The sequence below is a fragment of the Cnephaeus nilssonii genome (assembly GCF_951640355.1).
Source record: "Cnephaeus nilssonii genome assembly, chromosome: 24".
NCBI lineage: Eukaryota > Metazoa > Chordata > Mammalia > Chiroptera > Vespertilionidae > Cnephaeus > Cnephaeus nilssonii.
In genome coordinates this window covers 3,670,603-3,684,369 of record NC_137095.1, presented here as the reverse complement: position 1 = coordinate 3,684,369, position 13,767 = coordinate 3,670,603, and the positions used below count along the sequence as shown (strand labels likewise).

Here is a 13,767-nt window from a genome sequence, read left to right as displayed (position 1 = left end):
CGTATCATGTTCATTTGGACCAAATTTAAAACCATGGCAAGAATGAAAAAAACGCTTGTGCACGTACAAGAACACTTAGAAACTCTTATTTGAAATAATTAAACATTTCTGCAAGGAAGGGACTTTTGGAGAAGACACTGTTTGATTTTTACTTAAATTTTTAAATGTGTATTATTGTGAAATATAAACAGAAAAGTCAGAAAAAACAGAAAACATGTAAGTACTATTTAAAGAATAACAACGTGAACACCGCACTGCCGTCTGATGAAGAAAGCCTGATTCACTCCAGAAGCCATCTCTGAGGAGTCCTTTTCCTGGGAAGTATTTTTGTATCTTCCTTGTCATTTTATCGTCTAAGACAATAGGGCACTTTTGCCTGTTCCTAAAATTTATATAACGGGACCTGTAACAGTACATATGTATGTCTGCATTTTTTACATTTGGTCTGCTCACTTAACACTGTCAGATATGTCCATGCTGTTATCCACAGCAGCAGTTAATTCGTTTTTTGTTTTTTAAAAAAATATATTTTATTGATTTTTTTACCGAGAGGAATTGAGAGGGATAGAGAGTTAGAAACATGGATGAGAGAGAAACATCCATCAGCTGCCTCCTGCACACTCCCCACTGGGGATGTGCCCGCAACCAAGGTACATGCCTTTGACCGGAATCGAACCTGGGACCCTTCAGTCCACAGGCCGACGCTCTATCCACTGAGCCACACCGGTTTCGGCTAATTCGTTTTTTGTTGAATAATATTCCATTATCTGGACATACCATAATTCATATATTTGGCTGCTGGTGGATGCGTGGGCTATTTTCCGTATTTGGTCATTCTAAACAGCGCGCTGGTGCACATCTGTGTACACGTCTCCTGTGTACACGTGCACTGGCTCCTCCAGACTGTGGCGGTCGCCAGCCGGTGGTCCGTGAGGTCCGAAAGGTTGGCGACCGCTGGTTTAAGGAGACCTTTGGAGCGGCGGTCGCCACCCGGCCGCCTGCACCTTCAGCTGTGACAGGACACTGCTTCCTAACGTGGCAGCACCAACTTCCGTGGTCACAGTGTGTGAGCGTCCCACTGCTGTGGATCCGACCGGGGCTCGGTTCTCCGACTTCAATTCCTGCCTCTCGGGCAGGTAAAGCACAGTATCATACTGAGTTCTTAATGTGAATCTTTTTCTGATTATTAAACAGATTCTCTTTGCGTTTATTTATTGGCTACTTGGATTTCTCCTTTTGGAATACTTATTCTCTTGACCATTTTCTTATTGGATTGCTTTCCCCCCATTAAATTGTAGGCGTTCCTTCTGTTCTCTGGATACCACTTCTTCCTGGGTTATAAACATAAAGATCTTCTCCCTCCTGTTTTTTGCCTTTTTATTATTTTCTTGGTGTCTTTTCATGAATACAAATTTCTATTTCTTATGCAAATTTATCAACACTTTCCTTTATGGTTCATGTCTATTGTGTCCCTTTCTTGCCCAGACAAAAACCTCAAAGTCAAGATATTTCTCTCTGTTATCTTCTTTATTTTAATTAACTCAAAATGTATTAAAGATCTAACATAAGAACCAAAACTAACACTCCCAGGAGAAAACACAGGGGGAAGCTGCTGACATCGCACGCGGCCGTGATTGATTTCTTCGCCGGAGCACCCAAAGCACAAGCATGGGGACCACAGAGAGACGCTGAGACCACATCAAACGGACAAACTCCCTGCATCCGAGGCCTACGTCACCTTCCAAAGTCTGCTTTCTCTTTCTACATGTAGGTCGACCGGGAATTAATTTTGTGTTTGTGACAGGAGGTAAGGTCAAGTTTCATTCTTTGACAATAAGGATATTCAATCACAAAATAAGCCCCACGTTTCCCCACATCCACATAAGCAAGTGCCTCCCACGTGTGCATGAAGCATCCCATTTGGGCAGGACAACGTATGAGTTCCATTCTGTCCCGTTCGTCTTTCTCTCCACCTTTGTATCTAAATTACTGCAGCTTTGCAATAAGTCTGATGTCTGGTAGACCACCCTCCCATCGTCTTCTTTTTAAACAGTGTCTTAGCATTATTGGTTCACTGAAGGTCCATATTTTAATTTTAGAATCTCCATTTCAACTTCCACAAAATAGAATTGTAATTCGCAACGTAAAGGATGTTAATAGGGCTCTCTCGTCCTCTGCCATCGGTGCGTGAAGCTGCCTCTTCCCACCGTGTTTTCTCGCAAGACTTTCAGAATCAAGCGTTTCCCGGCCAAGAAACAAAAGCAGCATCGGCCCATGGCCCCGTGGATTCGGATGAGAGCTGGTGATAAAGTCGGTACAACTCCCAGAGACCCTGGAGCAGCAGCAGGCTGGGCCGATGAGGACGTGCACTCGGGAGGCTCACGTGTGTGTGCGTGCGTGCGTGTGTGTGTGTGTGTGTGTGTGTGTGTGTACCGGTTGCCTGCCTCCGACCCTATCACTGAGAAGACCACTGCCATCTGGACAGCGGGGCGTGTGTCACAGGAGTTTACTGGGAAAGGGCATTTCTCTGTGTTAACAGTTTTCTGTACTAGTATTCTGGTTCAGTAATAAATATGTGAGACTTTAAAAAAAAGGCATTTTAATTGGGACTGCACTGAATCTATAAATCAGTTGGGGAAGAAAAGAAGTATTTACTATAGTGAGTTTTCCAATCCATGGCATGGTAGTTTTACTTTTAGATGCTAAATACTTTGATATTATGAATACAATTGATTTTATTTACTATCCTGGTATCTAGTAACCTCGTTAAACTTATTAGTTTTATGCTAGCTATACATTTTTTGTAGGTACAATTTTTCAGATTAAGGAAATTTCATTGGGTTCCTAGTTTTCTATTACGAAGTGATTTGATACTGATCTTATTAAATGCTTTTGCTGCATTTTCTGAGATGACCATATGCTTTCTTTTCTTCTTTGAATATGATGTAAAAAGCTATGACTGATTTTCCAATGTTAAGCCAATCTTAAATATCTTGAATAAACCCAACGTTGTTGGAATACATTATTCCTTTTATACACTGCATGATTTGGTTTGCAAAAACTTTATTTAGAAATTCTGAATCCAAGTTTATGAGTTAGTCTAGCGTTAAATTTTCTTTTCTCCAGTCTCAGTATGATGTCTGCAGCTTCACTATTTTCCCTGCTTGGGTTTCATTGGGCTTCTTGAAACTGTGGGCAAGTTCTAAACAGTAATCACTTCAAATACTTTTCTGCCCTATTATCTTCTTCTTAGCCCGTCTGAACAACTTTACACAAACTAGGCCTTTTCATTATATATTAATGCCTCTTAGAATCTTTCCTGTATTTTCCAACCTTCTTTTCTCCATGTTTCAGTCTGAATTCTTTCATTTTTATTTTTGGATTTTCTTTTATTTTTTGTTTTACTTAGGTGACACTGGTTTACAACATTATGTAACTTTCAGGTGTACAACATTATAATCCAACAGTGTATTACACTGTGCTTACCACCAAAAGCCCAGTCCCACCTGCTATTACATAACTGACCTCCTTCACCCATGCTGGATTCCTTCCTACGGCTACCTTACAGCTCACGATTCCTCTCTTCAGCTGGTTTATTCTACTGTTATCTCACATACCTTTTTCTTAATTTTGATTACAAAATGTTCAGTTTTCAGATTTCTCTTTTCTTTCCAATGTCCTATCACTTAAAAAAAAAAAAGTGAATATTGCCCTGGCCAGTTTGGCTCAGTGGATAGAGCATCAGCCTACAAACTGAAAGGTCCCAGGTTCGATTCTGGTCAAGGGCACATGCCCAGGATGTGGGCTCGGTCCCCAGTGGGGGGCATGCAGAAGGCAGGCGATCCATGATTCTCCCTCATCATGGATGTTTCTATCTCTCTCTCTCCCTCTTCCTTCCTCTCTGAAATCAATAAAAATATATATTGAACTTAGTAAGCCGAGTTCTGAGACCCGTTGGTCAGTTCTTATTGGTATTTATCCTCGATGTCTGTCCCGTGACAGGCCTAACTGCCTGTCTGTCGAACACTCTCTGAAAACTGGTGTGAGACTGAGGCTGATGTTCCCTTCCTCCGAGAGGGGCTCCCAGGGGCTTCTGCTGCGCAGCTGCAACATCAGGAACTCGAGGTCCCTTCACCCTTCTCAGTGACGGGGACCCCCAGCCGCTGGGTGATATGAGGTGAGCGGCAGTCTGTGCAGTGACTGGCACCGTCCTGTCTAACCTCTCTCCTGGCACCGTCCTGTCACACAGGAACTCAAATCTTAAGAGTTTTTGCTATAATCCCTGGACTCCAACCTTTCCCCACCAATACAACCACGTCCACAATAATGTCCGAGGTGCTCTTCAGCTTCTTACCCTCCACTTTGGGATCACCAATCGTACTGAGCCCTGAAAAGCCATCCTCGCAGATCTTGGCCCAGTGGTTCTGCACAGCCTAGTCAGCCATTCAGTTCTGGCTGGATTTGGTCTAGCTCAGTGGTTGGCAAACTCATTAGTCAACGGAGCCAAATACCAACAGTACAACGATTGAAATTTCTTTGGAGAGCCAAATTTTTTAAACTTAAACTTCTTCTAACGCCACTTCTTCAAAATAGACTCGCCCAGGCCGTGGTATTTTGTGGAAGAGCCACACTCAAGGGGCCAAAGAGCCACATGTTTGCCGACCACGGGTCTAGCTGGATTAATGCATATCAGTGGGAGGACCGTTCTGAATTACCTACTCTGTTACTACTGGTAGGTACATAATGATAGGTATTTTATCTTTTGCTTCCTTAAAAGATAAAAAAAATATATAATTTTAGGCTCTGTGACTAATATTTACAAGGCCCTGCAGTTCCAATTTCTGCCTGCTCTTACTCATAATGAATTCTGTGCTTATTTTTTGTTGTTCTGTTTTCTATTATTTCAGAGAAGGGGAGAGAGAAACATCAATGTAAGAGAATCACTGATCATCTGCTTCCTGCATGCCCCCTACTGGGGATGGAGCACGCAACCTGGGCAAGTGCCCTGACTGGGCATCAAACTGTGACCTCCTGGTTCATAGGTTGATGCTCAACCACCAAGCCACACCATGTAAAATGATTCAAGAAGAGCCCTAGCTGGTTCGGCTCAGTGGACAGAGTGTCAGCCTGTGGACTGAAGGGTCCCAAGTTTGATTGTGGTCGAGGGCATGTACCTCGGTTGCAGCCTCCTCCCCGGCCCAGGCCCTGGTCAGGGTGTGTGCAGGAGGCAACCAATTGATGTGTTTCTCTCACATCGATGTTTCTGTCTTTCCCTCTCTCTTCCACTCTCCCTAAAATCAATGGAAAAATATCCTCGGGTGAGGATTTAAAAAGTGATTTGAGAAGTTATCTGAGGCCTAGGATAAAGGTGTTCTCTTCCAATGGGGACTTGGATATCCTTCTGTCAGGTTCTTATGGCCATCACTTTAAACTCAATTCAGCATCTGACAGAACAGAGCGACATGAATTTGGGCAAGTCTAACCGGGGTGAGGTATGGCTCCTCACTCTGTACGATGCCACGCGTGTCCGTGGGTAAGTCGGGGAGAAGGCTCTGGTGGTCTCTCTTTGTGAAAGGAAAACTCCTGTTAGATTTCATCCTGTGGGCACTGCTGCTGTCCCCTCAGTCATAGGCCTGCAAGTCACCCCTCACACCTGCCAAATGCCCTTAGGGAATGCCGTTACAAGCACAGTTTTCACAATTCTTGCTTTTTCTTTAACCTGGTAATTATTTAATTTCTTCTTAGCTCTTTGATGCCTTTAAGAAAATTAACTTTTGGCAGCATTTTTAGATGTTTTTGTTTGCGGAGTTGGTGCAAAGCCTACACTACCATATTTCTTACAGAAGTGGCTGAATTTTCTAAAAGGCGTAACAAACACAACAGCTTACAAACTTTTTATTCCTGAACAGGTTCACAGAACTCAAAAGGCCGGAAGGAACCTAGGCTTCCTCATGTTCTGGTCTCTCCTACCACAAGAGCGTTTCTGCGCGTCACCAGTGTAACCCACTGGCTCTGAGGCAGTTCTCAGAACTTCCTGAAAATTGCCCAAGGAAAACCGTACCAGCAACAAGGGGAAGCATCGCGTGTTGAGGTCTAAGTTAAGAGGCAAAGCCCTCAAGCCCCACCTCCCACCAGCCTCAGTGAGTGCCGCCCACATGCCACTGGTCACTGCCAGGCTGCCTCCAAATCCTTCTCTGGGTCCTGGACTCTGGCTCGAATGATTCTGGTACTCCAGGCAGTTTTCCAAACAAAAAGAAGTGGTTTACAACCCTAAACTGGAATCATAAATATCACTAGCTGAATTCCACAGAATGTCAGTATAACTCTCCCAACAAAATCCCGCGGAGCGTGAGTCTACCTGGGCGAGGTGAAGGGCTGGGTTTAGTTATAACAGTAAGAAAGGGGCCTTACTGTGGGTTCGTTCAGACTACTTGGCGGTCCTGCCGTGTATACTCTGAGGACAGCTTTGCAGCAACGTGTCTGATACAGACCATTTAGCCTGGGAGCCAGACTCCATTTTTCTCCCCCAAATTATAAGGAATCAGTGGTATTCCAGTAAATTGCCCCTTTGTGAATGAAATAACTTCGCTTAGATTTTCATAATGAATACCCTCCTTATAAAGATCATTTTACTTTTGCCTCAAAAATTCTGTGATTACTTCAATCTAAAACAACATTCTTGAGATAAGGTATGCACGGTGGTATTTTCAAGCAACTGCCTTTTAGTTCAAAGTGTAAGTAGCCTTTATAAAAACCTTTATAATTATTTTACAATAACCATGGAGATTTTTCCACGGCAGAGCAAACCTCCAAACGCCACGTCTGACATCGGCCAGGTCCTGAACCCGCCCCTCAGCGTGGCGTCTGTGGTCCTGCCAGGGCCATGGCCACCACGCCGTCTCCGCTGCGCACAGGACCACCGTCTGGGGCCAGACACGCTGAGTGCCACCTTGTCAGTAACGATGGTCATAATTCCACCCCGGGCGCACGTCTTGCCCAGACCAGCAGCAGTGTCACCTGGGAACTTGCTAGAAATACGCAATCTTGGAACCCCAAGCCAAGGGCAGCCCAGCAATCTGTGTCTTAACCAGTCCTCTAGGGATTCTGATACAGACTAGAGTGTGGGCTCCCTGCTCCAGAGACACTGTCATGTATTTGCTCTGATACAGGAATGTGCAAGCAGCGCTCTCTCTCTCTCTGTCTCTAACACACACACACACACACACACACACACACATTCAATTCCTGAAAACAAATGTTTATGCCAGGAGAATGGATTAAAAACTGTAGTATTACCACAGTGAAATATTCACTGTATAACAGAGAAAATAAGTGCAAAACATCTATACTGATAAGCTTAAAAAACTTAGAACCATAATTGTGAATGTTATAATTCACAAAAGTCTATAGAGTATATTTTATAAAGGTCATATACAAGCAAGACTAAGTATTATTTAATGTATTATTTAACGATACATTTATGTGATGAAGCAATAAACCTATTTTAAAACGAAAACAAAGAAAAGCCACCCCTTTAATTCTGTGCAGTGTCTGCGGAGGGAGCAGGAGTGGGCGAGGCAGGGTCACACTGGGAACCGTCTATTCTCACGTTGGGTGGCGAGTTCACAGCTGCGGGCTGCACTCACGTTACTTTTATCACTACTGTCTTTTTAAGTATAAAATGTTATATAATAAAGTTTAAACCCAGAAAATAAGAAAAAAAATATGGCCATTACCTTAAATTAGGAAAATTAGAAACCACCTAAGATATAAATTGTATAAACTGTGATACATTTCTTGGTTAAAAAAAAGTTAAAGACATGAGAAATTATTCATGATAAAATTTGACAAATAAAAATTTTAAAAAATATGTATAGTAAGAGGATTAAAAAGTATAATGAAATGTCAACAGTGGGCATTACAGGGAGTTTTATCTCTTTGTACATTTAAAGTTTTCTATAGTGAATATTAAAGGCTTGTAAAATTATTAAGGAAGTTTTCAACTGTCATCGAAACATTTAATGATTGTAAGTCATTAAAGAAAACGGCCAAATCTTCTGCTGGTGGAAGAAAATTGGTGTTTTGTGAAAATCTATGATCTATGAGCTTTATGACGCAAAGCTGTATATTTTCTGCTATAAAACTGTATGTCTTTATTGATATGATTCCATTTAAAATAATTTCATTTTGTTTATGTGGAGAAAAATATGACTGAGGAAACCATGACCTAAGGAACATTTCTGCTATTGAGGACTTCAATTAAAACAACTGAAAACAAGGGCAACGTAATGGAGAACCGAAGGAGCTCATCCGTCAGCGGGGCTGAGGCCGTGGGGAACCACAGAACTGCACACGCAGCCTCTGCCGGCAGCCGGAGAGAGAGACCCGCAGACACAGAGCGAGGCCCGGGGCGGCGACGTACCTCTTTCTCCAGGATCCTGGCGATCTCGCCGAGCGTCCGGTCCAGCGCGGAAACCTTGTTGTTGGCCCACGACCCACTGTCTTGGACCTGCAGCTGCTTCAGAAGGTCTTTGGCCAGCCGCTGAAGCCTTCAGCACAAAATGAAATGAGAAGGAAGGAGTGAAAGGGAATGACATGAGGCCATTCAGGAGTGAGACTACAGTATCTCATTTTCCTAAACTTTCTGAAACAAAAGTTACTCCCATTATTGTATTAGAAGCTGCTTCAAAGAGCACCTGGGGGAGAAATACAAGAAACCACTCCCAGGGCCGGTACAGCTTCTATTCACCAACAACAACGCCTCCTCAAGCAGCCACCAGAAGGGGGGACGCACTGTCGGTGCACAGGGCTGGGGAGGGCAGTTGTGGCCGGCATCACCGTGAGAAAACCCACCAGGACAGAACTGGAGACGCCGAGAGGTGAGGACAATGAGAGAACGTGAGTGGAACAACCTGAGCAGTTTTTTTGTCGTTGTTAATCCTCACCCGAGGATATTTGCCCATTGCTTTTTAGAGAAAGTAGGGGGTGGGGGGAGGAGAGAAAACAGCGATGTGAAAAAGACACATAAATACACACTGATTGGTTGCCTCCCGCACGCGCCCCAACTGGGGGCAGGGAGCGACCCCAATGAGACACTGGTGCGCGGCCGTCGCTCCAACCACTGACCTGCACTGGCCAGGTCAGTTGTTCATACTTGGACTTAAATCTTTGAGCTGCTTGGACATTATGCTATTAGCATTGTAAACTCTCACTGTCAAACTCCATGGTCCAATTTACAAGCAACTTGGGATTGCCTGCCGACTGCTAATGTCATTTACTGAGACAATCAAGCAATCACCTGCATTTCACCAGGAAATGCTCCATAGACCTGGCTTCTGGGGTTCTTCAGGAAGGCGCTGCTATCCTATTTCTCGTGGCCCTACTTCTTCTGTTTCTCTGCGAGCAGCCGTTTCCTTCCCACTCACCTGCTTCAGCGTCTCCCCAGCCGACCCTCACTGGGCCCTCGCCCCGTCCCTCCGTGTCCTCGCTCAGGGACCCGCTGCCTGACCTTCACCGCTATCTGTGACGGATTCCAGAGGCCCTCGCTAACCATGTTCCTGTGAGCATGTTACCCTCCCTCTCGTGTGGTTGTTACTCCCAGCACCACCCCAGCAGGGACCTCCCTGTTCAGCTCCCGGGGGGCCGGGCCCCACGGCCAGTGCCATGCACCCATTCATCTTCTCGGCGGGACTGATCCTCCCTGCCGGTCCTTTCCACTCCGAGCGACAGGCTGGGCTGGCTATGACGGGGATCTTACCCGATCTGGGAGGCTGCCCCGCCCGTTCTCCTCAAAGACTTGTCACACGTTCCCCAATCTCTCCAAAACCCCCTTTCTAGTCTCCCTCTTGCTTTAAGATCTTACATTTCACAGAGCAATGGAAGCTATTCAATGAACAAGAAGATCCTCTTTCCACCACAAATCCTCAAGCCTCTCTGCATGCCGCCCACTCTCTGTTACAGCTGAGGGGACCGACCCGCCCGTGGGGGTCAATGTTAGCACCCCATTCCATGCACTGCGCTCTTCCGGGATCGGTGCCCTCTCTTCTTCCTGCCGCAGTGTCTCTGCAAATGCTCCCCCCTCACCATCCTCTAGAAAAGTCCTCCTTATCCCTGATCAGCGTCCACACTTCTCTGAGTTGACAGGTCCCAACCCCTCATCACACATCTCTCCCTCAGAGCTTTCCCCAAAGCCTCCTGCGAGGAGGGGCATGCTCCCCGTCTGGACTGTCCTACAGGGCGGCTGCTGAGCCCCTGAGACAGTCAGTGTGACCGGGGAGCGGAGAGGGAGGCCGCACTGAACGCTAATGTTGACATATAAAGAGCACCCGGGGCTGGAGCGTCCTGCTGGACAGTGCAGAGGCAGGAGGGAGTCCAGGAGAGGGCCCTGCCTCCTGCTCGCTGCACAGCCACAGCCCGACCCGCTGCCCAACACAGTGCACGCACTCGGCACACCTTCAGTGAACGCCCAAGGAAGTGTCTCCTCACATTCTTCATGCTGTCCGCCGCCTCGGAGGTTACACAGCACTTTCATGTACAAAATCTGAGTTAATCCTCTGCGAACACTGTCCCTTAGTATTAGCCCGTTTGAAAAACGAAGAAACTACGGCTCAAGCAAATCAGGTGACTTCCCAAGATCTCCTAACTGGTAGAGGTGTTACTGGGACAGAAATCCAGGCATTCGATCCTTAAATCCCAGGTTTTATCTCTATACCATATCAGTTAATTCCAAAACGTACATTTATTCTCAAACTAATAATATCCTAGAATACAATTTCATCTACAGCTGCATTTATGTAAAAATTTAAAATTTCTCAAAAAATGCAACAGCAAATGCAGCTAAACAAGGACACTGGTGAATTCCAGTTTAAACCTAAGCTGCCCATGACTTTGATTTGTGAAACAATGAACACAACTCCCAAGTCAAATAGCTGTGCTTAAAACCTGGCCCCGGCACAGACCACGTGTGTCCGCCGGGGGAGGTCACGTAGCTGCTCCGAAGCTCCTTCTTCATCGTAAAAGCGGAGGCAATGCACACACAGTGTTTCCTTCCCGAGCTTTTGGAGATCACAGGTCAACAATGCCACACACCGACCATCGCCCACTACAGTGCACATCCAGTAAATGTCCAACTGTTATTACTATTCATTGACAGAAAGTTCTCAATCTAACAAAAGGGGGGGGGGGGGGGGAAATACCAGTAAGAGCAACCTTCTTTTTCCCTCTAACTGAAAATGGGCTGGAGTCCCATCCGATTCAAGTTACTGCCCTATCATGTGGAAGAATACTGGCAGAACCTCCCTGTGTGAGAGATAAGCAGCCACTTCAGCTTTTGGCTGAACAAAGCCTGCACGCCAGGTAACGAAATATCCAGCCCAGCAATGAATGCACAGGAATCCAGTATTCTTACCAGGAATGCTCACATTCCACCGAAAACCAGCGTTACTTAGGGAGGCACAGGACCATTACAGTCACAGAATACAAGAGGCTTGCATTTCACCCCGAGGCAAATCCTATCTGGGACTCACGTGAGCCTCCAAGGGAGAGCGCCCAATCCCCGGGACGCTGGAGTAACAGGAGCTACCGCTCTGCTCCCCGCCTGCCTCCACAAAAGCACCCAAATAAAACTGCCCATCTCGGAACAATGCCCCAGATTGTGGTTCATACTGTAAATAATCACAGACTGCCGCAGCACTGGGCTGTATCTCCCTACAGGGCAAAGACAGGAGCTGCTCAGAGGGTGCAGTTTTTAACACAGAACGTGTTACTCGGATTACTTCTGGCAGATAATTTTCTAGCATGAAAGGAAGAGTGGAGGCTTCGCAACTCCTGGGCTAACGTAGGAGAAGTGTCTGTCAGGTGAATGGTTTTGTGGAGAACGTTGTGAGGTCAGATACTTCCTTCTCAAAACTTGAACAAATTCCAACCACAATTCTAAGTTCACATCTGTCAGTGGTGAACGTGAGATGCAGGGGTGTCTCTGGAAGGAAACCTAATGTTATCCCAGGGAAATCTGGGGGGGAGGGGTTTGGGGGATCACTGGGAAGATCTCACAGGGGTAAGAAGAGACGGGGTCCACTCTGGTGTGTGGACAGAAAGACAGACACGTTATCTTTTCTTTTTTCCATCTCCTCCATTTGAAAGGTACATGGTCTAAATGTAGGGCTATTGGTTACCCTTCTATTTCTAAACAATATGCTTAACCTATATTTTTAAATAGAAGAGCTCAAAAAATCCCTAGGTAATCCATCAGTGACTAGATGTTTAAGATCATGGAGCGGAATGAGAGGACGGAGGGAGGGATTCTCTCTGAGTAACATCACGTTGGAGGCCAGGAGGAGGCGCAGGACCGGGCAAAGAAAGGGAGCGGCCGCCTGTCCGTGAGGGGACAGCCCAGGGCAGGCGGGCAGCCTGCTGGCCCACGGAGGCCCGGAACTGGGTCTTGCTGGACGGCGTGCAGGCTCCCTGCACGGGGCTGCGGACATGGCCCCGGGCTTGAAGGGCGTGACATCCCGTGAATACGGAAGCAGCACCCTCACCAGAAGCCAAAGCAACTCCAGAGCGAGCTGCAGGGATTGTGCACGTGACTGAGTGACGCCCCTCCTCCAGGGGCCGAGCGGCTTCCACCCAGGCAGTCACGGGGGCGGGAGAGGGAGGCTGGGCAGAGGCCTGGCTGTCCTGAGGCCCAGGCTCAGAGCGGCCGCCGCGAGGTCTGTGGGTCAGGCAGGTGACAGGCGAGCACACTAAGAGGAAGGGAGACGAGCCCAGCCGTTGATGGAGAAGCGGGCGGTTACCCAGACACACGCCTCCAGAGCTGCGCCCCTTCCTCCGGGCGTCTTCGCAAGCACTGCCCCACAGTCGGCTCCTAACTGTCCGCAAATTCTTGGCTCTACTTCTAGGTTCTTTTTAAAAATCTCTTCCCATCAACATGTATTATTGTTTATGTGCCAATAACAACCTGTTTTAACTACATATCTGTTAGCTTGGTCCTACTTCATTCTCCTTCAAAAAAAATTTTTTTTTTAAATTCTCATTTATTTTTCCATATGTTCTTTTTCAAAAAAATTCATCTTTATTGTAAAAAGCATTACATATGCCCCCCTTTTCCCCTTGACCCCCCTCAACCCCACCCTGCCCCCTCAGGCCTTCACATGGATCCTACCTCTATTTTTTTAAAAGGTTGTTATGTAATTGGAATCACACTCTATGTGAAGGAAAATTTATAGAGAATTTATCAAACTGTGACTTCCATCCAAGAGTGTAATCCGTCTTTCCATTTATACAAGTCTTCTCTATACCCCTGATAGCATGTTAAAGTTTTATTTTTATACAGGCTTCATACATTTCTTATTGAGTATATTCTTAAATAGTTTATTTTTATATTGCTACTAGAGGCCCGGTGCACGAAATTCATGCATGGGGGTCCCTCAGCTCAACTTGTACCCTCTACAATCCAGGAGCTCTCAGGGGATGTCCTACTGATGGCTCAGGCCCACTCCCCATGGTTCTCTGCTCTCTGCGAGGCCTGGGGGTTTCACTGCAGGCATGGAGATGAAGCCCCCATGCCCTGCTGTCCGCTCTCTGCCTGCCGCCGCCATGTGAAGGAAGCCCCAATGCCCTGCAGTGTGCTCTGTCTGCCGGGCCTAGGGGCTTCGCTGACACGAACACACTAAGGAAGCCCCTATGCCCTGTTGTCCGGGCTCTGTCTACGGGCCTGGGGGTGTTCCCGCCACCACCTTACTAAGGAAGCCCCCAAGCCCTGCTGTCCGG

At 46.4% G+C, this 13,767-nt stretch overlaps 1 protein-coding gene across 4 annotated transcripts in view; it reads right to left on the bottom strand.

Annotated features, from left to right (window-relative positions):
* Positions 1-13,767, bottom strand: part of SCAPER (S-phase cyclin A associated protein in the ER) — a 187,797-nt gene that overhangs the window by 79,913 nt on the left and 94,117 nt on the right. For all 4 annotated transcript variants that reach the window (XM_079764048.1, XM_079764047.1, XM_079764046.1 and 1 more), the window contains exon 23: positions 8,423-8,549. In XM_079764048.1, coding sequence (XP_079620174.1) covers positions 8,423-8,549 — 127 coding nt within the window. The remainder of the gene's footprint in view (positions 1-8,422; positions 8,550-13,767) is intronic.